The sequence below is a fragment of the Adiantum capillus-veneris genome, chromosome 23 (genome assembly GCF_014529385.1).
Source record: "Adiantum capillus-veneris isolate H3 chromosome 23, ASM1452938v2, whole genome shotgun sequence".
Taxonomy (NCBI): Eukaryota; Viridiplantae; Streptophyta; class Polypodiopsida; order Polypodiales; family Pteridaceae; genus Adiantum; species Adiantum capillus-veneris.
Window position 1 is genome coordinate 40419860 of NC_140953.1, and position 24822 is coordinate 40444681.

A 24822-nucleotide genomic window follows, 5' to 3' on the forward strand; every position below is an offset into this window, starting at 1 on the left:
TGAGTGCTTTTTCTAAAGGGGTAAAGAGGAGTAGCAACTAGGGCTTGAAGTGCCAAAGTACACCTATAAAGTTTACACCTAAAAGTTGTTAGAATGGCTGACAATAGTAAAGAGAGTGAAATTAATGTTGATAACTTTGATTTTGCTCATGAGCAAGCTACTAATGATGCTTCAATGCTTGTTAACTATCTTGTTTCTAGGCTTCAACAAGCCATGGGAAATCCATCTCTCCAAAGTGAAGTGCAACGGCAGCTCCGTGCTCACGGGATTCTCCAAGCTCATCACCATGACAAGAGAACACCTAGGAAGCCTCCTTGTGAGACTACCAAAAGAGGTCTCTCTCCGATTCGGGAAGAAGAAGAGAATCCATATGAAGGGCTCAAGAATTTACTTCTTGATGATGCATCTCCTTCCCAAAGGAGAACTCAAGAGCCTCCACCGAAGGAACGAGAAAGAAGCGAGTCTCCCGCCACCTCGGCGGAGATGGCTCCATGAAGACGGCGGGCTAAATGCTCTCCATCACCACCAAAGCGGAGAAGACCATCACACTCTTCTCCACGCCATAATTCAAAGAGGGATGATAAAAAGCAAGAGAAGAAAAAGGCGAGAAAGAGGACACCCTCTTCTCCATCTTCTTCATCCTCTTCCTCTTATGAAAGCTATGGTGAAGACGACAAAGATCAAGACAAGAAAAAAGCGAGAAAGAGGTCACCCTCTTCTCCACCTTCTTCAAATTTTTCACCTTCTGAAGAAAGTGATGGTGCAACCTTTGAACCATCAAAAAGAAGAGGTCATAGGAAATCCTATGCCGCATGGAAGAGGTCGTCCAAGTTGAAGAAATTCAAAGAGGGAGGGAAGAGCATCTCTTTCCTTACCTATGATGGTACCTTTGGTGCTACGGACAAAGTCTTGGCCTTTATCCAACAATTCGATGCGGCGTTTGGAGATGAGGGCTTCACGGAGTCCTCTAAGCTACGCCATGTAGCTATGCACTTTCAAAAGTCCGCCAGACAATGGTGGTCGAGCCTACGAGCCAACGGTGAAGCTCCATGAACATGGAAAGCTTTAAGAGCTTCCATTATGAAGCAGTTTTTGGCCACCGATGCCAAAGACAAAGTACTCACCGAATGGCGAAGCTTAAAGCTCTCTCCCAATGAATCTATCCACAAATATGTAGACAAGTTTTGGGACCTACAACTCAAAGCCACTGTCTTCAAAAAGTTGGATTTTGGAGAGCAAAAGCAACAATTTTGTGCGGGCTTAACCAAAGAAATGGCGGAGTATGTCAACTCCCAAAGACCACGTACCATATCGGCGGTAATACACCACACTATGGTCGCCTCTTGAATCAATTTCCAAACGGGGGCAAAAAGAAATGATAAGCCCCCGGAAAATAAGGGTTCCAATGAGCCTAAGGGGAAGGACAATGTCCAAAAGTCTCCTAAGGGCAACTCCAACAAAGCTAAAGAGAAGGGAGTTTACAAAGGCAGGAATAAACTCTCTCCTGAAGAGCTTGAGCATTATCGTAAGGATAACCGGTGTTTCAAGTGCGGCGAACAAGGGCATGCGTACCGCGCTTGTCCCCAAAAGAACAACCGCCAAGATCCTCCTAGAGCTTCCAAGAGGAGGAGACTCACCAAACTCACCACAAAGGATCTCCTCTATGCCATGCTTGGGGAAAGGTAAGAGAACATGATGCTTTTATTCTCTTTGACCCTGGTTCTACTCACAATTTTATATCTATAGAGTTGGCCACCAAGCTAGGAATACAATCCTACGCGATGGGAGATGTCCTACCCGCAGATAGTGCCTTCAAGGAGCAAGAAGCTTCAATCACTCCCTTAATTGGGAAATTGAGGCTTCATGTCCAAGGCTATGTGGACAAAGAGGACTTCTTTATCTCTCCTCTCAAGCATGAGGATGTAATCCTAGGAGCACCATGGTTTGACCGCCTGGCTGCCGATGTTAAATTTCTTGAAAGGAGAATCTCCTTTAAGTTCACGTAAAAAGACATGTATATAGATGCTAAGGAAATGGGTAACACCATCCCCATTGTACATACACCAGCTTTCAACAAGTCAATAAAGAGCTCTATTTCCGTGTACATGATTTTTGTTAAAGACTCTCAAAATGAACCTAATGCTTTAGCCAAAGAAAATAAAAGCAACCAAAAGGAATTAGAGTTATCCAATTTTCTCAAGGGGTTTCAAGATGTTTTTATTGACGACATCCCTTGTGAGCTACCTCCTAAACGAGGTAATGATGACCATGCAATTGAACTTCTTCCAGGAAGTTCACCGCCTAATAAACCTCCTTATAGAGTTTCTCAAGCTCAACAAGAGGAGATTATTCGGAAAGTGCATGAGTTAGTTGAGAAGGGTATGGTTAGGCCAAGCTCATCTCCATTTTGCTCACCTGTGCTATTAGTGCAAAAGAAACACGGCACATATCGTATGTGTTTCGACTATAGAGCACTAAATAGGATCACTATCAAGAATAGGTTTCCCGTTCCACGGGTAGAAGACCTATTTGATAAGCTACAAGGATCGACCTACTTCAGTAGGGTTGACCTAAAAAGTGGCTATCATCAAATAAGGATAGTTGATCAAGACATTGTAAAGACCGCATTTCGTACTACATTTGGTCTTTACGAATACATTGTCATGCCTTTTGGCTTGACCAATGAACCAGCCACATTCAACCGCTTGATGGAGAAGCTGTTCAGGCCTCATCGAACCTTCACTGGAGTGTTCTTTGGTGATATTATCATCTACTCTAATTCATTGGAGGAACACAAGCAACACCTCTAGGTAATATTTCAAGTTTTAAGAGAGAATAAACTTTATGTTAATCGAAAGAAAAGTGAATTTTTCTTGCAAGAGATTCAGTATTTAGGTCACATTATCTCTCAAGATGGCATCCAAATGGATCCATCCAAGTTAGAGGTAATAAAAGGATGGCCTAAACCAAGGAATCTGCATGAACTAAGAAGCTTCATAGATATGTGTGCATACTATAGACGCTTCATAGAAAAGTTCTCACAAATTGCGGGACCATTACATGACCTAACAAAGAAAAGCGTTAGGTATACATGGTCTGCTAAGGAGAACAATGCTTTCGAAAAGCTTAAAGAAAAGCTTATCTCTCAACCTGTGCTTACACTACTGGATCTCTCAAAACCATTTGAGGTCCAATGCGATGCTTGTGGTGATTGCCCTGGAGTTGTTTTGCTCCAAGAAGGGTACGCCATAGGCTATGAGAGTCGAAGGCTCGACCCTGTTGAGCAAGCTCTAGGCATATATGAAAAAGAACTCCTTGCAGTTCTACATGCCTTAGACTCATGGAAGCACTATTTATTCGGGACTCCTTTCATTCTGCGAACGGATCACCAAAGTCTTAAGTACTTCATGACACAGACCAAGCTCTCCGACAAACAAATGAGGTGGGCAAATTTCCTTTTGCAATTTCATTTTCATATTGCTCACATTGCTAGCAAGCATAATCAAGTAGCTGATGCACTCTCAAGACGGCCGAGAGTGAATGCGGTTTCCATAGCAACTCACATTGATCTATCTTCAATGATAGATGAGTATGCTATTGATCCCGATTTTAGAGATGTGATTTCAGCCCTTGCATTAGGGAAGAAAGAAGAACCATTTACTTTACAAGATGGTTATCTTCTCTATGGCAATAGACTATGCGTTACTAACTCACTACGTGAGAAAGTAATGTATGAATCTCATGCTCCACCTTATGCGGGGCATAGAGGGATTCAGTCTACCTTAAAGGGAATTGAAACATATTTCTATTGGCCTACCATGAAAGTGAGCATACAAGAGTATGTTTCCAAATGTGTGGTATGCCAAAAGACAAAATTTGATAGAGGGAAGCAACTTGGATTGCTTCAACCCTTGCCAATCCCTAATTCACCATGGGAGAGCATATCCATGAATTTTATCTTTGGATTGCCTAAGTCTATCCATGGGAATACGGGAATATGGACGATAGTAGACAGGTTTAGTAAACAAGCTCATTTTATACCTATCAAAAAGACTATCAAAGCCCATCAAATGGCAACCCTCTTTATTTCACAAATTTTCAAATACCATGGCTTGCCCATGTCCATGGTGTCGGATAGAGATCCTAGAATGACCAGTAATTTCTGGAAGGGTCTCTTTGAGAATTTAGGAACAAGGCTAAACTTCTCTTCGGCCTATCATCCACAAACTGATGGCCAAAGTGAAATAACTAACCTAACCATTCTCGATCTACTAAAAGCCTATGTAACGGAAGTAGATCAAAGATCCCAATGGGAGAAGTACTTACCCTTAGTGGAGTATGCTTATAATAACACAGTACATACTTCCACAGGAAAAGCACCTTTCGAGGTAATTGAGGGAAGATCAAAAAGTCAATTTCTACTTAAGGTACATGGGAAGATCTTCGCTGGAGATGAGTATAGCCGAGACCTACAAGGATGCTATCTCTATCTCACAGCAAAGGCAAAAGGCTGCTACTGACAAGCACAGAAGAGCCCAAGCCTTTAAAGAAAACGATTGGGTCTTGTTAAAGTTTCCCAAGGCTCGATTAAGGCACACAACGGGCAAGAATCCTACGGGTCACCAAAAGTACTATGCTAAACTAGCAAAAAGGTACTATGGTCCCTTTCAGATTCTTAGTCCAATCAATGAGATGGCCTATCAACTCAAGTTGCCCAATCATTGGCTCATACACAATGCTTTTCATGTGAGCCTATTAAAGCCTTACAAAGGAGAGCCACCTCAATTAGAACCAACTATTGAAGACCCACCGGAGATCGAGGACCAAGAAGAGGTGCTGCAGCCCGAGTCCATTCTCCGACATGAAGACAAGGTACTAAGAGGCAGTAAGACTATTCGACGATATCTTATTAAGTTTAAGAATTATCCTTTTGAAGATGCTAGATGGATGCAAGGCATACAATTAAAGGATAACCTAAACCTTGTCAATGCTTACAATGCTTCCCAAGAGTAAGCAAATGTATAAAATGTTAAAAATGAATAAAATTTTTGTCTTATAAGACTCTCTTTTTCTTTATTTGTGTACAAAAATGAAGTAGTATGCATGCTTAGATCATGTTTGCGGAGACGACGTCTCCCAAACACCAAGCAGAGCTTGTCACTCTACTATGGAAGATTGATAGGACTAATGTGCAGACATGCTTGCGGCAGCCTCACGCTCTCAAGCGCCAAATAGACTAGTCATCCATTGTGGAATGATGTCGTAGGGTAACATAGGGATCCTCTGCCCGCTAAGAAAAGGCCACAGTAGGGATCCAAAGGAGGGAAAATAGGGATCCAAAGGGGGGGCCATCTGCAAAAGAGCCATGTGCAACAATGGGCTAAAAAGACCCTAAGGTTCAACCCATTAAGGCTTCCAAAATGCTAAGGTTCCAAAATTCAAAGGTTGTGCCCAAAGGTCAACCCTAGGGAAAATTGGATGCTTTGTGTGTGCCCTAAAAGTCTTTGCACATCCCTACATGGGAGGGGGCGAGCCCTAAAGGTAGGGATGCGAGAGAAATCCACACACACACAGAGGCTCCCTTTACACAAAGGGAATGAGGGACACATGTCAGCTCCCTAGGCCAGATGCCCACAAGGTGTGCCCAATTTCTATTGGATGAACCTTGAAGTGGACCTATGAAAATTAAGCTAGAGTAAATTAGTTTAATTAATTTAAAAACATTTAATAAAAGAAACCAATGAGAATTAAGTCTCCTAGAAGACTATTGGGCAGTCTCCCAAGGGGTCCAATGAGCATTCAGGAGCCCCATGGCTTGCCTGATTCCTATTGGCCAGGAGGCAAAGGGGTCCAATGAGAGTTTAGTTTAATTATTTAATTACCTAAAGCTCTCACAAAAGGGGAAAGGGAGACACATGTTAGAAGGCTATCACTTATGCTGCTTAATTGTAATTGGCTTGACTTGGGGAGCGCCAATGAGGCTTCAGGAACAACATTTAGCAAGAGGGCTCGCCCAAGAGAGAGAGAGGGGGCTGATTTTTGCAAGGCATTATCACACACACACTCACACAAGCTCATGTGTGAAGAAGGAGAAGACTATCTCTTCCCAAGCTTTAATGGAGAACTCATCACCTACTCCAAGCTTGTGAGATAGAAGCCTACATCAACACTCTCTTGGCATGTGGATGCAAATCCAACCAAGAGCCAAGCTTCAATGCATGCTCATCTCCTCTACCAAGCTAAGCTATGCTACATATGAGTGATTATGTGAGGAGATGTACATCTTTCTCGTAAGATACTCCTTCTTCCTCTCAATCTACTCTCATACGCTGCTAGCTCTCACCATCTTCGAAGGTGTGTGAGGTCTTGGGTCTGAGAACGGGGATAATTCAAGTTGTGTTTGTTAAGTGTTTTGTTTAGTGCATGAAGTTTCCATCTTCATTGCACTAGCTAGTCTTGAAGGAACACAAAGAATTGTATTGTACAATGTCTCTCTTGATGGGAGAAACCATAATACAAAACCTTTTGGAGGGGGGACCGGCTCCATGAAAATCCGGTCCTCAACTGTTGTCAATAGCTTAATTGCTCTCTCTTTTGAAAGTATTGTCGATGCTATCTAACTAGGTGTTATGCTTTTTGTTGCTCTCTCCACCCAAGCACTCTTGTAATTCTCATTAGGAATCTACTCTAATGAAATGCCCACTATGTTCATGCTAATTTCCGCTACACATAAGTTATTAGGCCATTAAATGTTACAATGGTTGGTGGCTACTAGTCCATGAGATTAGTTTCCTTTTGTGGTAATTCAGGATGAATTTTGAGACATTAACTTATAATCGTGCATTAATTTGAAAATTTCAACAACTTACTTTCATCGCTTATCTACTCATCGGCCACAGAATCTCCATCTATCCTACATCCATTGTCCCTCTTGTGCCTCTCGCCTATCCCATGTAGGAAGAAGGCAATCTTGGTGCTACAACTTGTTTGTCTAATAAACAGGCTCTCTTTAGCTAATGGTGATGGCACTATTGACATTACAAGGGTAACAATCGACAACTTGACATTAGTTACCTCTCTCTCTCTCTCTCTCTCTCTCTCTCTCGGACCCATGGAGACAATCTACAATTAAAGTTGCAATACATGGATTGTGTTCAAAACTCAATTCTCAGTATAATATCAATAATTAGGGGATGACAAAATTGCTGCTACAAAAATCAGCGCTATATATTGCTTCATCATAAGTTTTTACAAGCTACGAGCCACCAACGATGATGTTTGTACGCAAAATTTAAGCTGGCTGTTGTTGGATGCAGCATGCACAGTTCTTGATCATGCAGCAGCTGGCGCAGATCCTGAGCCGCATGATATGCTCACTTCCTGCACGGCCAGCTGATCTCCTTTGCTTATACCTGTTTCTTCATCATGGGCCGTCAATGGCGCCGCTGTAGAAGCAGCAGCCTGAGGGAGAGCCCACTGCACCTGGCGAAGGTAGGCCCACCGGTCCTGGGCCAGGTATACTAGTGCCATCAACGCCACCTGTACGCTAAAGGCCACGTTCACACGAAATAGGGTGCGGCCGCTGATGAGCTCCAGCACATGCAAGCCAATGAAGATATTTACAAGTGCCAACAGGATGGTCCCGGTGCCAAGGATCCAATGGGCGGCGTACCACACACCCCTCTTCCACCCAGCTCCCACATCCGGCCGCACCACCCCCAGAAACGCAACCACCAAAGGCGGCAACAGGAGAGCCAAGCCCAACCTCCCATGTGTGTGAGCAAGCCCCACCGCCCCAAACTCGGCCAAGGCCAGCCCTCCGCCCCCGACCGCCAGAAGCAACCCCAAACTTTGCACAACGATGTGGCCTTTAGCTATGCGTCCGCTCAACAACGCATTACCTTCTTGGCGAGCAGTCCTCAGGAATCGGATGAGAATGACGCCAAGAGGCATGCATAGTCCCATGCCCAACCACATGAGGAGCCCATGCAGTACGATGACTTGGAGACGGTCCATGATGTGGCGATGGTGGCCTTCAGCTTCAGCAGCAGCAGCAAGTTGCGCTAAATCGGGACGACAGTGATCTGTTCACAGCTTACGCAGGGCCTTGTCGACGTCGTCCTTGTGGAGCTAAACCCCATTTCTTTGCATTTATATAGCTCCCGTAATCAGCGCGTAATCAAGCAGAAAAGCACGCGCTTAGGGCTAGAAAAGCACACGCAGTCCTGAATCATCTAGTGGCGTAGCTGGTTTTTAAAGGCAAGAATTTTGGTAGAGTTTTTCACCTTCAAACTCAACGTTGCATTTATCATTTTCCCCGAATATGTTTGTCTTGAGTTGATGTATTTGGTTGGAATGCCTTGTGGCTTGGATTCTTCAAGGGCGTTGTACCTTTGTACCTAAAGGCCAAAGTTCCTTGTGCGTGACAATATTGCCATGATTATAGAGGGAGGCATGGAGGATGAAAAATACTCAAAGGAGAGAGTACCCCTTGTGGAAAGATCCATGGGTTGTCCCTCATATTTTGTAAATAAAACTCGTTTGAGAATTTGACTTTGTTTATTTTTTCAAAGTATTTTTCTATTCCACTTTAATTTATAAAGGTAAAGTATAAGTTGTAACTTAAATATATTTTTTATAATCTTGAAAAAACAATTGATATTTTATATGTTTTATGCAAGTCAAAAATAATTTTTTTCATTTGGGCCACCCAATTTTGATAATAGGCATGGTGATAATTGCAGAGATATATTATCGTAGCTATTATCGTGCGTATATTCAATAAATCATTATCTCACCTATTCCCGCCACTACTCCCAGACATAAAATTCTCTCCATTTTTTTTTGCTAAGCCACGACAATAGTGGTAGTTCTATAGTTTTCCTCTTATAGTGTGTGTGTGTGTGTGTGTGTGTGTGTGTGAGAGAGAGAGAGAGGGGGGGGGGGGGGGGGGGGGGAGACCATGCGTCCATGCTGAGATCAAGAGAGCGATTGAGAGAGAGAAGAGAACAGTGTGAATACATGCCCTATGTCCTTCCCCTCTTCCATGATCATAGATGGAGGCATACAGGATGAAAAATACTCAAAGGAGAGAGTACCCCTTGTGAAAAGATCCATGGGTTGTCATCATATAAATCTTGAAACCTGGATGTAGTTATCCTCAAGCACTTTACAAATGAAGTGTTAGCTTGCATCAGTGTGCTTGGCCTTTCATGAAACACTAGATTTTTTCCCAAATGCATAACACTTTAGACTATCATTATGCAAAACCAGAGGCCACAATAGTGGTTACCCAAATCCTCCACTGTATGAGCATGCCCGCAATCACTAGCACTACAAAACACCGCTTTTAGAAAAAATATCTACTAAAGCAATGTCAGTCATAATCTAAGCCATACATATCAATCAAAGCATCAATAATCATGACATTTTTTCCAAATAGTCTACTCCCAGTTCATTAACTCATGCTAGGATTCCACTTGAGCGACGATACTATCCAAAAAGTGGCTTCCACTGTAAGTCACAGATATACTATCGCAGCTATTATCATGCGTATTTTCAATAATACGTTATCTCACCTCTTCCCGCCACTATTACCGCGCATAAAATTCTCTCTCCATTTTTCTTTGTTAAGCCACGACAATAGTGGTAGTTCTATAGTTTTCCTCTTATAGTGAGTGTGTGTGTGTGTGTGTGTGTGTGTGTGTGTGAGAGAGAGAGAGAGAGAGAGAGAGAGAGAGAGAGAGAGATACCATGCCTCCATGCTGAGATCAAGAGAGAGAGAAGAGAGAGAGAAGAGAACAGTGTGAGTCCATGCCCTACGTCCTTCCCCTCTTCCATAGCTTCCTTATCCCTCAAGCTCTAATACCAATCTGAGAAAGAGAGGACTAGGACATGAAAATAACCACCCAAATGTACCCTATATAGACCCTTGGCCTTGCTATTTATAGGACCCCCTTTATCGCATGTCCCTAGCCCTTGGCCTGCTCACTCTTACCCTAGGCTTGACAACCACAGTCCCTAACACTAGGTTGGTAATGGGACACTTTTATGTCCTGTTAAGTGACCATTTTCCTTGAATTGTGTCAAGAGTTTCAAAATGGATTTTGAGGTGCTATCTGTCTAGAAAGTTGTCTCGTGAGCTGAAAAAAACTCGACATTTTTTTGGAATATCAATTCCATCTTTAACCTTGTCCTTGCACAACATTTCACAACCTAAACTGTGTGAAAAAACGGGTCCTGTTTTTGGCTTTTTTCAACTTTTTGCAACTATACCACTCTAGAATTCATGGTTGTGAGATGTATAATGCTAGAGAACTATCTTTAGTAGTCCTCAACATGTCTTGATGCTTCTAGGGAGAAATAAATGTTAAAGTTGTAAGTTATGACCAAATTACAAAGATTGCCAAATCCTACTTTTTAGCCAATTTTAGCTCTTCTATGATTTTTTTGGTGGCTTTCATGATATCCAAATGTAGTTTTGATTTTCTATGTCACATATTGTAACATAAAGCTAATATTCCTTGATTTTTGGGGCACCTAAACCCTATTTTTCATAGTAGACAACGATGGTTGATTTTTTCAATTATAGAAGAAAACGAAACATTCTAGTATATTAAGTATAGCTTTTTCAATATTGTTAGTTTCTTGTGACAACTACATGCATTTTGTAGGTAGTAACCATATCTATTCATAAGGATCAAATTTGGCTAGATATTGAATGGTTTCTATGGGATTCTACAACTCATACTGGTGAACCAGTTTTTTCATGTATTTAGCACTTCATCTTTGTTCCCAAGATTCCCCTTGGTAAGAGATGTATTATTCTTTTGACATGCCCCATGGATCCTTATGACCCTAAAGGACAATAGGGAACTAAGAAAACATGCACATATTATTTGTATTGAGCGTGGCTATAGAAACTTTAATGATAGGTTTGCAGAATGGTAAAACTTTGACTTTTTTGTACCTATTTCTTTTGGCAAAACAAAAAATGGTGAGTGAGAAGCAATCATATGTTCTGATCACCAACCCATTGAAGTTAACTAGGGAATTTATCTCAAGTCCTACAAAAATCCCTAATCTTATTTTTATGCAACAAAACGTAAGAAATGACTGTTTTGATGAAAATGTACTGGTCCATCAAATTTGGAGGCTTGGTGTGACCAAAAGATGAGAAATTTTACAAGTTTCTTATTTTTTCCATGTGTAGTAGGCCTTGAACTATAACCTCATGAAAGGATTTTACAAAATGAGTGGATCTACTATGGTTTTGGAGGTTTTTTTCAAAACCCTAAAAGGACACTTTTATGTCCTATTAGGTTACCAACCTAGTGCTAAGGTAGGGGTTCGGGGGTAACTCTCTCGAGGAAAATTTTGAGGGAATATTCTTATAGTATTTCCTATGATATGTCATGCCTTTATTACTATGGCTGGTGGATAGTGGTTGCTAGGATTAATTTCCTTTTGTGATAATTAAGATGTTCATTGGCCTAGCACAATGGCATTGGACTTTACCTACTAATCTCTTACCTAAAGGCCAAAGTTCTTGTACGTGACAATATTACGCAAATATTCCATGATCATAGAGGGAGGCATGGAGGATGAAAAATACTCAAAGGAGAGAGTACCCCTTGTGAAAAGATGCATGGGTTGTCCCTCACAAACTTTACAAATGAAGTGTTAGCTTGCATCAGTTAGTAATGCCTTGTCGCTTGGATGCTTATTAACAAACATTGACCCTACAGTGTCCTAAGGCAAAGTGGGTAGTAGTAGTCTCAAACAACATTTGGGATCCTCCTTGGCCTAGCACAATGACAGTGGACTTTACCTACTAATCTCTTACCTAAAGGCCAAAGTTCCTGTACGTGACAATCTTAGGCAAATATTCCATGACCGTAGAGGGAGGCATGGAGGATGAAAAATACTCAAAGGAGAAAGTACTCCTTGTGAAATGATCCCTGGGTTGTCATCATATAGATCTCAAAACCTGGATGTAGTTATCCTTGAGAACTTTACAAATGAAGTATTAGCTTGCATTAGTGTGCTTAGCCTTTCCATGAAACACTAGATTTTTCCCCAAATGCATACCACTTAAACGATCATTATGAAAACCTGAGCCGACAATAGTAATTACCCAAATCTTCCACTGTATGAGCAAGCCCTATTGCTACCTTGCTAGCCTTACAGGTGTTGAACCGGAGGAAGAGAGTGCAGGTATATGGAGAAGAGAGAGAGATAGAGAGAACACGTTACACAATTATATGAAAACCTCAAAGTGTGTAGAGAGAACACACTAAGTAAACATATACAATGGGGACTCTTAGCTATATATAGCATAGGGGTTGGTATATATAGCTCCAACACCCCACTTAAATATGAGTCCCTACCTGTGGATGAAAAAACCCTTGGGGATACAAGGGAAAAACCCACAGCACCATAAACATGCACCGTTATATTAACACTTATCAAAGTTTGCAAAATTCATTTTCGAAGAGCCACATCACTCCATAATATACAATCTGTGCTTTCAAGCATCTTTGGAAGTTTAATAACCCTATATATACAATTGAATTGATGAAAATTCAATATCTTTGAGCCTTGATACAAACTGCTTAGCTTGATGTGACTTTTATCCTATAAACAACATCAACTCAAGAAACATATCAAGACGTGAAGGTTATAAATAACCAAATCACATTGTCCTTAGAGACGGCTCGCGCCGCTCTAGAGACGACATAGAAACAAACGTAATGTCGATGCAATTACATGTGCAGACAACATATAATAAAAAAAAGTAATATCAACGTAATCACATGTGCACACATATATATAAAGCTGGCATGTAATAAACACATTGGGCCCCCAAGATCTCAACTGGCAGTTGTGTCATCATCATGGCTTTACGTACCATGCATGGCATCAGAATGTTAACCATGGCATCAGAGATGCTTAGAAAAACTTTGAAATAGCAACCATCATGGCTTTATGTACCATGGCATTAGAGATGCTTAGAAAAAACTTTGAAATAGAAACCATCATGGCTTTACGTACCATGGCATCATAAACACTATTTTTGTAAGGAAATGCAATACCATGGCATCAGAGACGCTTTCTTCAAATCAAATAAAAATCTTAAAATAGTAATATCATCATGGCTTTATGTACCATGTGTGAGGAAATTCAAAATCTACAAAACCTCAAAGACAATAATTAGTCAGTAGATAATACTTGGTAAATCTTGTCAACTCTACATCGATGACTCACATGAAAACCATCACACACGTTTGTATACTATCAAAAAATGATCGTAAAATTACGTGAAGTATTATGAAGACGGGGGATCTTCATGTTTCAAGTCCATTGAGATTGTTGATATTCCAGCTTCTGACCCTGCTCGGCATAATAAGTTTATTGGGAAACTTTTAACAAATATGGACTCTGAGAGGCAAATGTCGAAGCTCAATAAGGGTCAAGTAGTGGAATTCAAGGCAAAGCATAAGGACGTGCTTCGCATGGTCGTGGAGTTCTGTGCAAAATTCTAATACAAATCCTAACAATATGCCTTGCATCGTGTAGTTTTGCACAGAATCTGAAGAGAAGATGGCCACAACGACTGCAACAATGCTTTAATTTGTTAGGAAATATGACGTAGCTGAATAGATATTTGAGTAGATTACTTAAGGAGAGAGATAGATTTCACACACAAGACATTATAGAGTAGAGAGAGAGAGAGAGAGAGAGGACACACGATATACGTGGTTCAGCCTTGTGGAGATAAACCCCATTTATTTACATGTATATAGCTCCCGTAATCAGTGCGTAATGAAGCAGAAAAGCACGCGCTTAAGGCTAGAAAATATTGAGTTAGGTTGTTGAGTAGTTCATCTATCTTGAACTCAGTACTTTCAGGCGTGGGAGATGGGTTTGTATATCCTTGTTGCAAAGGCCCATTCTGTTTTGGAAATGGTCTATATAGTGATGCATATTGTTGCATCTTGTCTTGGGCCTCTGATAGCTCTATCTCAAGCTCAGGGATTCTGGTGTGTAAAATGTCATGTGTCTCTCCTTTGCTTGCAAGATCTTTTCCTTGGCTTGATAATGCAATGAGCGTCTCTGAATGTTTGGGAAGCACAACTATCGGATGTTTGCATGCAAGCATTGGATTATTGGTGTTACTTGCTGCCACTTTCTCTGCAATTCAACCATGCCCAATGCCAGAATTCTTGGGGCGGTCTGACCAATCTACATGCCTCCCAAGGATTTTGTAAACATAACAGTGTGTGTAAAGTATAGTTCCATTTGGTTATTGTTTGGCGTAACTCTCTCTCATCGTATGAATCTTTGTAGCAATACTCGTGCAAGTCCTTTGTGCTGCAAATATGATAGCTTTACGAGGATTGATTCCTTTTCATTGCCTTTGATTGGAAATAGTGTTCGCGCACAAAGTGGTTTGGAAATAGCTTCCTGCACTCCTTAAGGCTGAGAGGCTCACCTTACAACCCAGATTCGTCCTCTTCGATTCTAGCAATAGCTTCAAGGTCTTTCTCTTGGCCATAGCGCTCTCTCTCTCCTTTGTAGATGGCATGTGCTTCAACGTGGTTAAGTTCTTCTTCCATATTTTCCAATCAAGCAAATATGTCATCATTAGAAAGACTTGTCATGAAGTTAACAAGTCATCACTTTTAAATCTTGAAAGAAAAAGACAGGATAACTTAATCATGCTGCAAGAAAGAGACAGAATATCTATCACCATGTTGTTGGAAAGAGACAAGATAACTTGATCAATAATATATATTTTCATTTGCAACTAAAGAGGACAATAATCAAACCATCACTTTAATCATCAGCTAGTCTTAGACTAGAAATCACTAGAATGTCATAGCCCATTCTATGGGCACCGTTTAGATAGAGAGAAAGATCAAAAGCATTAGGTTGGATTGAGGGATTGTTTCGCTTGCCACTCTCAAGGTGAGTATGTACATTGCTTTAAAAATCCCTTTAGTTTTACTCTTGTGGCACTAAGTTGTACTTCAAAAGTCATTTACAAGTATAACACACTAAGAAGATGTCCATGGCTTTATTTCACGGATGGGGATTAGTAGATATGCATTCTGGGGAGGCCCATGGAAAATCTCTCTTGGTTTGCTTTCTAGTTGATTCTATTTGCAAGTCGTAGAGAGCAGAAAAGTGAAGTGCGCATGCAAGAGCGTGTGTGTGTGTGTGCATCAATGGAGAAGAGATGAGACACAGGTTTGGGTGGACTCCAAACACAATAGTGTAAGAGTTATGAGTCCTTATTCTTTTATGTAGAATGAATGGTCAGTGTTACTTCCCGGTAGTCTCCGGTCACCCAACACTCAGGCGCAGCACATTGGGCTTTACCACACCAAAAACCTCCCACTTAATGGACAATGTGCCGTTAAGTTGGGGTGACAATGTATATATACATACAATACAGGTAGACAATGACCATGATCACCTACCCAATGCCCATGAGTGTGCAACAATGTGCAAACCTCTCTGAAGGTAAGCCCTTTGTGAGCAAATCAACAGGATTCTCAGTGGTGTGAATCTTGGCAAGCTGCAATCTCTTGTCCTCAAGCACCTCGTGAATGAAGTGATACTTCACATCCACATGCCAATTGTTTGCCAATTGTATAGCACTTTGGCTATCACAATGTAACACAGGCATCTCAACATTGATTCCCAAGTCTCCCACTAGCCAACCAAGCCACATAGCCTCCTTGCAAGCTTCTGAAGCTGCAACATACCCAGCCTCTGCAGTAGACAAGGCAACACAATCTTGCAAACGAGATTGCCATGAAACTGCACCTCCAGTGAATTCAAAAGCATAGACTGATGTGAGACCTAACTTTAATATGTAAGATAAGGGTATGATAGTTTTTTGCATTGATTTTCATATAAGCGTAGAAAGGGGGGTCATATTCCCTAGTATGAGTCATATATAGGGGTTTTATCAAAGTTGTCCGCTCGCAGGTGGCATCCCATCTTGTATATAGAGTGAGTCCCATGGGAGAAATTGTCAGTGATAGGGGAACTCATTTCCTCAATAAAGTAATTAATTATCTGCTTAATGAATTTATGGTCATCCATAACAAATCGGATCCCTATCCCATTTAGTTACAAAAATCTTCAAAAAAGGGGACTTAATTTTAGTCTATTCCGTTAAGCAACACATTCCCAAGTTTAAGAAAAGGGGGAATGAACCATTTATCATTGAAGACGTTTGTCCAAGTAGAGCCGTTAAGGTTTCCACCCTAGATGGTGAACCAATGGCTAACTGCATTAGTGAATGTCATTTGAAAGAAGTACAATTTTCCGCTTACCAATGAATTGCTAGAAAAGATGCATGTAGCAAAGCAGTAGGTTATTGATGAAGCCCAAGAGGAAGCTCGACTTCAGGTACTCAAAAGGAAAGCTGCTCTCAAAAATCAACAACTACCTATTCCCATCAACACTCTGGAAGTAGATGAAGGACTATGGGAATTACAGAAAGATGTAGTGTCACACAGACGATGAATGGTTAGATGGAATAGACCTTTGCATCAAAGTACAGCTGAACAATCATAGCACAAATGCATTGGTTGATACGGGATCTTGAGTAAATGCAGTCAGTTATTCCATGTACAAGAAAGCAACAAGTCAGTCTTTGACAACAGGAATATCGACTATTAAAGGATGCAACAAGAATCCAACACCAGCATTGGGAGTAGTCAACTTAAATGTGATAGTACATGGATGTTCATGCCCTCATAAATTTGTATGCTTAACAGATGAACACAAGAATGAAACAATGATTCTTGAAATCTCATGGATGCGAAAGTACAAGCCAGTACCAGATTGGGATACCAATCAGCTTAAGCTATCACCTAAAGGAAAACAACTCATTGTTCCAATTGCACCGAGCAAAGAGGAATGGAAAGGAGGTTACCAGCAGAGCAAACCACGAATCAATCAATCTTCTACATCCTATAGACAAGTAAATGCTACAAGTAGCATGCAAGGAATCAGGTAAATTTGGGTACCAAAAGCACAGCTTAAAGGTAAGCCGATTCAAATTTGGGTGTCCAAAACATCATCTATTGTACCAAAGATGGTTCTAAGGTTCCAAACACAAAGAGGAGCATCTTCGAGCAGGGAACCTAAAACACAATGGATATGGAAGAAAAAGGAGCACTTATCTTCTCCGCAAACTGTAAAACCAATGAAGCAATGCAGAGTTAAGCATCAAAAGACTCAACCACAACATTCTGACCAAAGTCAAGCAAGATACCAATGGCGAGTTAAAGCTCAAAAACCACCGTTATTGATACTGACAGCTCAGGAAATCATCTCATTTCCACTAGTCACTCTTGGAGAAGAGAACTCTCGACCTTCTTGGCGCGCGATTTCTGGGGTCCACAGTCGCCCTTTTACAGCGCCGTCTCACACGAGACATTAGGGGTAAGTTCTAAGCTTATCAATGATCAATTCTATATGCCCAGGTAGCAAGTCTAGGCTCAGGAAAAAACCCTAGAAGCCCAGCAGTGCACGAAGTCCTATGAACAAAAGTTGACCATAGCGGCTTGTCAGCTCAACCAAATTCAACAAGACTTGAACTATAGCATGCCCCCATATAATAGAACACTTCTACATCACCAAATGACCATTTGGCCAGGGTCGATGGGGGTCCCAAGTAAAAGAACTAGGTTTTTGCCAGATGCAAGAATTGGATTTTGACTCCACAGAAAGCTTATAGACTGGGTCTATACACAATGTACATGGACGGTTTCATGAAAAAAAGTCAAGGCAAGCTCTCAAAAAGTAGAAAACAGCTTGAAGGCTACAAAGCGTCAAATTTGACATATGAAATCAAACTAACTCCAAATGGACCAAAACTGGATGCATAGCATCAGGACTATGTAGCGACAACCCATAGCTTCAAAAGTGACTAACCAACTACGTAGGCCATCTAATGACAAAAATCTGTGATTTCAGAGTCAACAAGAGCACGAAGTGATTTCAGAGTCGACAAGAGCACGAAGTGATGCTGACATGAAAAAACTTTACCAAATTCAATTTAGGACTTATTTTAGATGTATTGAATATGTCTAGGTCAAAAAATTATCAAGTCTTGCAAAAACTTGACTGCTGTAAATAATCATGATTATTTACTTTTGTACTTTTTTGGCTTGAAAATGATCCCTTCACTTCACCTATCACTTGTACACATCTATTACATGCCACATTTCAAGTATGAGCCAAGATAATCAAGAAAAAACTTGGAAATTGTCAAACAACGTAAAGAAGTCTTTCCAATCCATATTTTGTGTTATCTGTCATATTTTTTGATCCAAATCACCCCATATCTTATGGGACCAAAGAACATGATGTCCCAAGTCAACTGATCAAGTTTGAGCAAATTTGGATCTCAAAAACTCAAAATCTTAGTATATCTATTGTTTCAGAGTCTGAAAGCCTAAATCTGGCACCATTTCCACCCAATGCACTCAAATGAGCCCACACTTCACTAAGAGCACCTAAATGCCATATAGTTCAAGCCTATCATGTCAAAAATGCAAAAAGTTGGAAAAATCCCCACCTATAAATAATAACGATTATCTACTTTTGTTGTAATTTTTTTCCTGAACTGTATGATTTTGATCTCTTCATGTTTTTATGCATCTATGCATGCTCCAAAATTGATTTGAAGCAAAATGGACATCATTTGTCAGCAATTTCAACTTGGGGCATGTTAGAGCGGGATTTGTAGAATTTTCTAACTTTGACACTTTATTTCCTTAACAAGAGCAATGCAAGCTTCCACCGAGAAGACCAAGAAAAGCGTGTCCGAGAAAGAAAAGTTGCAAGAGCTACCACCCTACCAACTAGACCCAAGTTTAGTAAAGACAGTAAAAGCAACGTACTTGTCAAGAGAACAGCTTGAAGAAAGCAACACCACGGTGTTCACTGGTAGGTTCAAGAGTGAAGAAGGACACCAAGTGGAACTGCAAATGCTACCATAAGAGATGTATGATATAGCTGCCAAGACAGACACCAAAGAATCCAACAAAAGTCTGGGCCTAAGGGACTTCTACGACCAAGAACCATCCGACGTAGATTTCCAGAAGGCCTATGAGCTATTGTCTATGATCAAAAAGGATGGGCCAGCCCAAATCACCGACAAATAGGGGCAAAAAGTAGAAGTAGCAATCACAAAAGAGATTGTGGCCGATGCACTGAAGTTGCCGACTGAAGGTATGATGATGCAGGCCCGAGATAGAAAGACAGCAGACACATTCACCAAAGAGACTGTTGTTGCCACATTTTTCGATGTCATCCAAAGGCAAGTGGAAGAACCAGCTCGCCTATACCATCAACACTTCCATTTCTTATCAAAAAGATCACCACGGTACACCATCCAAACCATGCAATTGCGACCACCTTCATCCAAGTGTTGAAGTCGATAACCACGTAACCAATTGATCATACGTACTATGTGATGACAACGCTGAAAGGCACAAAGAATAATTGGGGGCACTTGAACTGCTACCAAGAACAGCATATCATGCTATTGGCATGGTTGATAATTTTCGGCCAGCCCCAGATCAGAACACATGGATTGTTTCCACGCAACCTTCTCCCAGAACCACGCGTTATATTAAAGAGAGTATATAAGTCAGATGAAGAATTTGCAGAAATCTCTCATGAATCTCATAGCAATGAGAACTCAGACAATGAGGAAAGAAGGGCTAGAATTGAAGAAATGAAGAAGAAAGTTGTAGGCACACACCACAAATAACCTCAGCAAAAGAAGACGAGGTTTAAGAGAGAAAAAAAACCTATGAAAGGAGCCGCCAAGCTACAGGTGAGGACCAGGAAAGATGAGTTCCAAGAGGGATAAGGGGACACAAAACCAAAAACCCTGCAAGAAAAGGAGAAGAGGATCCCACGGAATTTCTTGAACGCATGTATGTAGAGGTAGAAGCCGTAAAGTTGAAAGAAGCGCAAGAAGCTGAAAAGAAAGTAAAGGAAGAAGCAACCGAACAACAAAGATAGGTAGAGGCTACGGAACAAAGTGAGACACATCATGACCAAGGGGAGATGTCTCCAAAGCCCACCTCACCGGTTGTAGATCAAGAAGACCACCCAATGCCAAGCCTGTGCCTTTCACCACCAGCTAAACCCAATGAGGGCGAGGAAGCCAAGGAAAAAGAGAAGGAACATGCAGCAACAAGTTTTGAACAGCCAAAAGAGACTAAACCAACTGAAGTTGAACATTCTACAACAACCCACCAGAAATAATAGAGGTATCCACAAAGTCTCAAGCAATAGAAGCAGTCAAGGGAACCACAACGCCTTAAGGAGAAGTAGAACCTCCGCCGCAACCACAAGCAGCAACCACAAGCAGCCACCACAGCACCACCCAAAGAGTCAGACATTGAAACGGCTGAAACCTCTAGACAGACTCAAGTAGAGCCTGAAGATTGGAAAACAAAGTCATCATACAGGTTAATAAATATGCCAAGCAGATGCAGACGTAGATGACATAAAAAATGCGAACAGCAGCACTTAGCCGTAGTGCTAAGGCTAGGGAACTTGAGCTAGTCATTAATGCTCTACAAGGAGAGTTGGATGACAGGATGAACATAATTTCAGATCTACAAAGACAGATCAAAGAGCTGAAGGATGAAGCCGAACAACACCAGCTTGCAAAAGAGAAGCATCAGAAAGAAATGGAGGAGCTGTGGGAGAACTTCTAATCAAGTTATCCAATTCCTGCAAGACCAAAGATCAACAGCTGACAAAGGTAACAAATGAACTCCTAACCACTACTCTATTAGTATAGAAGATCCAAGTGTAGCTCGATGTATCAAATGCTTCTCTGCAGTACTCTGAGCAAAGGATTAATGATCAGGCAGTACTTTTGAGACGGATAAGAGAAAATTCTACTGTCACTTCAATAAAAGGTATAGATGAAGTCTATAAGACTTTGGAAAAGAGAAACAAGGATCTCAAGCTGGAGTTGAAGCTAGAACAATCACAAAGAAGAGACCTTGCTTTGATGAGGGTCCAAATAGAGGAGCAACTGCTCAAAGAGATAGCTAAACTAAAGAGAGTCAATCAGCTACTGAGACAGGGAAAACCAGAACATCAGGAAGAAGTCGGTACCTCTGAGCAATCAACTGTTGACATTCCCTCAGTCTCTTTTGGTGAGATGGAAACACATCCGATAGAAGGGCTAGAAGGAGAAGCAGATTTTTAGGTATCACTCATTGAAGCTGAGCAAGTATCCATGGTCCAGCTTTTTAAAGCTGAGGAAGATGCACTCAAAGAGAAAATTGCGCAGGAAACAGATGCTGAATGGAAAGCAGCGATGGATTGGGGATTGAGAATTATTCACTCTGTCAATGTAACTCAACTCACTCCCAACCAAATCAATGCACAGTGGCATCAACAATCATTGCCATACCCTTTGATCAAAGTGGAGCTTTTATTAAAAGAAAGACTATACAAGGATATGGAGGCAGAAGACTCAGAGGATATCCACCCCAAGTGGAGAAAAAGCTGGTCAAACAAGAATTCAAGATATCTGATTCTGTTCACAAGAGCACCTGCCGCACTACAGAAAGACGCAACATTCTGTCTTATACAAAGGGTAAGAACATAGCAAGTATTTGAGACACTAAAAAACAAGAGGCCTACATGGCTAAACTATCCACGACTACCAGCTCTAGAGCAAGGATCGGTAATAGAGGAATACATGGTGAAAACCCTAACGGGCGCCATGACTTTCTTCAAGAGCCTCCCTGACCTCTCATGTGCCATGTTGTATAAGATTTGCAGAATGCTGGTCACATGTATTCAATCTTTTCACGAGCCAAAGCAGGTAGGAGCGCCATGGATGTCATTCCTTGAAGGCAATAAGGGTCTCTATTTTGACTTAAGTGGCCAACATTTTGAAGAAGTCCTTTACGGCTTCTACGCCTGATGCATTTTTTTGCCCTCTAGCAATATGTTGGCATTTTTCGAAGCATTCTATATAGGTTTCTTCACTTGGCGAATGAAGATACCAATGATTAGTAACCTTACATCTAGATTTGTTGGGTATTCTGTTGAGATGTAGAGAGAAAGAGAGAGAGACGAGACAAGAGACACACCATATACGCTCCCAAAGACTGATTCATGTTGAGGACAAGATACAAATATATAGGTGAGACCAAGTTCAGTAGAGTGAGCCATATATAGCTCCAACACCCCCACTCAAACAAAGGTCTCTAGCTAGCTTTGGATGAAAAAACCCTTGGGGAGTTCAAGGGAAAAACCCAAGCCCCTATACAATGTGAAATATGAACCAGCGGTGATGATGTGAAAGTGAATTGTGCATCTATGTACAAATATTCAAGTGACTTAGATATCACAAAGTGCAAATGTGGAGTGTGCATAGTGCATGGTACCTAAAAGATTACACTGTCATATGTACAAAGCTATTACAATAGCAAATAAGCTAATCTAGAAAGAGTGAGGCTGAAGCAACTCCAAGCTCCGAGCGCAAGAGGATGAAACGTGACTCATTGAGGCCTTTGGTCAAAATGTCTGCAATCATCTGGTCACTTGGACAGTGTTCAACCATAATGGTTCCTTTGCGTACTTCATACCTGACATAATGATAATGGACAACAATGTGCTTCGACTTATTATGTTGAACATAGTCTTTTGCAAGACTAATAGCACTTTGGTTTTCACACCGCAAGGGTGTGCTAGAAAGAGGAGAGTGACCAATATCAACTAGCATTTGTCGAAGCCAAATCAACTCACGAGCTGCAAGTGATGCCGCAACATATTCTGACTCAGTCGTAGAAACTGCAACACAACGTTGTTTCTTGCTGGTCCAAGAAACAAGACAACCATTTACAAAGAAGCAATTTCCACTAGTAGATCGCATAGATAAATGTGAGCTTGCCCAGTCTGCATCTGTGTAACCCAAAAGAGAAAGAGATTGCATAGAATCCGATGTGAGTTGTGGTCGATAGATCGACTAAACCAAAATCTGTAGTGCCTTTCAAGTATTTCAATACACGCTTTGCAGCAGACCAATGCTTAAGAGAAGGACATGCAAGATGTTGTCCAAGATAATTAGCAGCAAACAGAATATCAGGACGAGTGTTCATGCCAACAAACTGAAGACATCCAATCAAGTTAGCATAAGGTTGATTTGTGACAAGTTGACCGCCATTGTCAGAAGTATTCTTCGTAGAGCTCGCAAGAGAAGGTGTGTTGGCTGAATGTGCAGATTCCATACCAAATTTTTGAATGGTATCTGCAATAAACTTTGACTGTCGAAGGAATAAAATACCTTTTGTACGGTTCTGTTGGATTTGAATGCCAAGACAAGAGTGAATCTCTCCAAGATCCACCATATTGAATGCAGAAGACAATAACTTTTTCACTTGCTAAAGAAATCCCAAATCATTGGAAACAAGGATGGTATCATCCACATAAAGAGCAAGAATCACAAAACTGCTACCTTGGCGTTTTATGTATAAGTTGGGGTCTGACGAGCAAGAGATGAATCCTTTAGAGGTGAGAAAAAGATCAAATTTTGTATACCAGGCTCGCGAAGCTTGTTTGAGACCATATAGTGCCTTATGGAGTTGAGCAACAAGGTCTTATTTACCTGGAATAACAAACCCTTCAGGTTTTTCCATATAAATTTCCTCTTCCAAGTCACCATTAAGAAAAGCAGTTCGCACATCCATTTGATGAGCTTCTAAATCAAATTGGATAGCAAATGCCAAGTAAACTCGAACACTTGTAATGCAAACAACTGGAGAAAAAGTCTCTTGATAATCAACACCAGCTACTTGGGAGTAACCTTTTGCAACTAAGCGCACCTTGAACTTGTCGAAAGATCCATCTGCTTTTACTTTTTTCTTATACACCCACCTACATTTAATAGCTGTACGACCAGGAGGTAATTCAGTTAGTATCCATGTACCTTTAGAGATAAGAGAATCGTACTCTGCTTACATAGCCTCTTGCCATTGATCCTTTTGTGGTGAAGAGATAGCTTCATCATAAGTAATGGGATCTTCAGAAGTAGAAAAAGCATTATCAGCAATATCGTCATCATAAACATGACATGAGCCATGTTCAAAATCAATAGGCAGATCAACAAAAATATCAATATCATCATTGGAAACATTTGGAATGGATGTTTGTGAAGAGGAAAGTTGCTCTATAGGAAGAGTTTCATCTTCTGAAAGAAATGGAAAATCTTGAAGCAATGATTTAGTATCATCAGAATCATCCATGGACCATGAGCCTCCCATAAGCTGTTCGTTAAAATTAGCATCACGATTCACAATTACTTTCTTGGAGGAAGGGTCATAGAATTTGTATCCTTTGGAAGTGTCTGAATATCCAATAAAAATAACTTTAAGACCAGGAGCATCAAGCTTTGTTCGTGTTTCTTTGGGAACATGAATATAAGCAATACATCCAAAGGTTCGAAAATGAGATACAGAAGGAATGTCACCTGTCCATGCTGTGATGGGTATCTTACCAGAGGGTGCAGTAGTAGGAAGATGATTCTGAATAAATGTTGTTGTCAAAGTAGCTTCAGCCCAGAAAACACGAGATAAGCCAGAATGAATCAGCATACATCTTACAGCATTGAGAATAGTGCGATTCTTTCGTTCAGCAACACCATTCTGTTGAGGCGAATATGGAATAGTGTGTTCATGATGAATTCCACTGTCAACACAGTAACTCACAAACTCTCAAGAAACATATTCGCCTCCATTGTCACTACGAAGC

At 41.0% G+C, this 24822-nt stretch overlaps 1 protein-coding gene across 1 annotated transcript; it reads right to left on the reverse strand.

Moving 5' to 3' along the window:
- Positions 1–7332: 7332 nt before the first annotated feature.
- LOC147427684 (cytochrome b561 domain-containing protein At2g30890-like) lies at positions 7333–7965 on the reverse strand. The gene has a single exon (XM_086496762.1). The coding sequence runs from the start codon at positions 7963–7965 to the stop codon at positions 7333–7335; it is 633 nt and encodes a 210-aa protein (XP_086352888.1).
- Positions 7966–24822: the final 16857 nt, after the last annotated feature.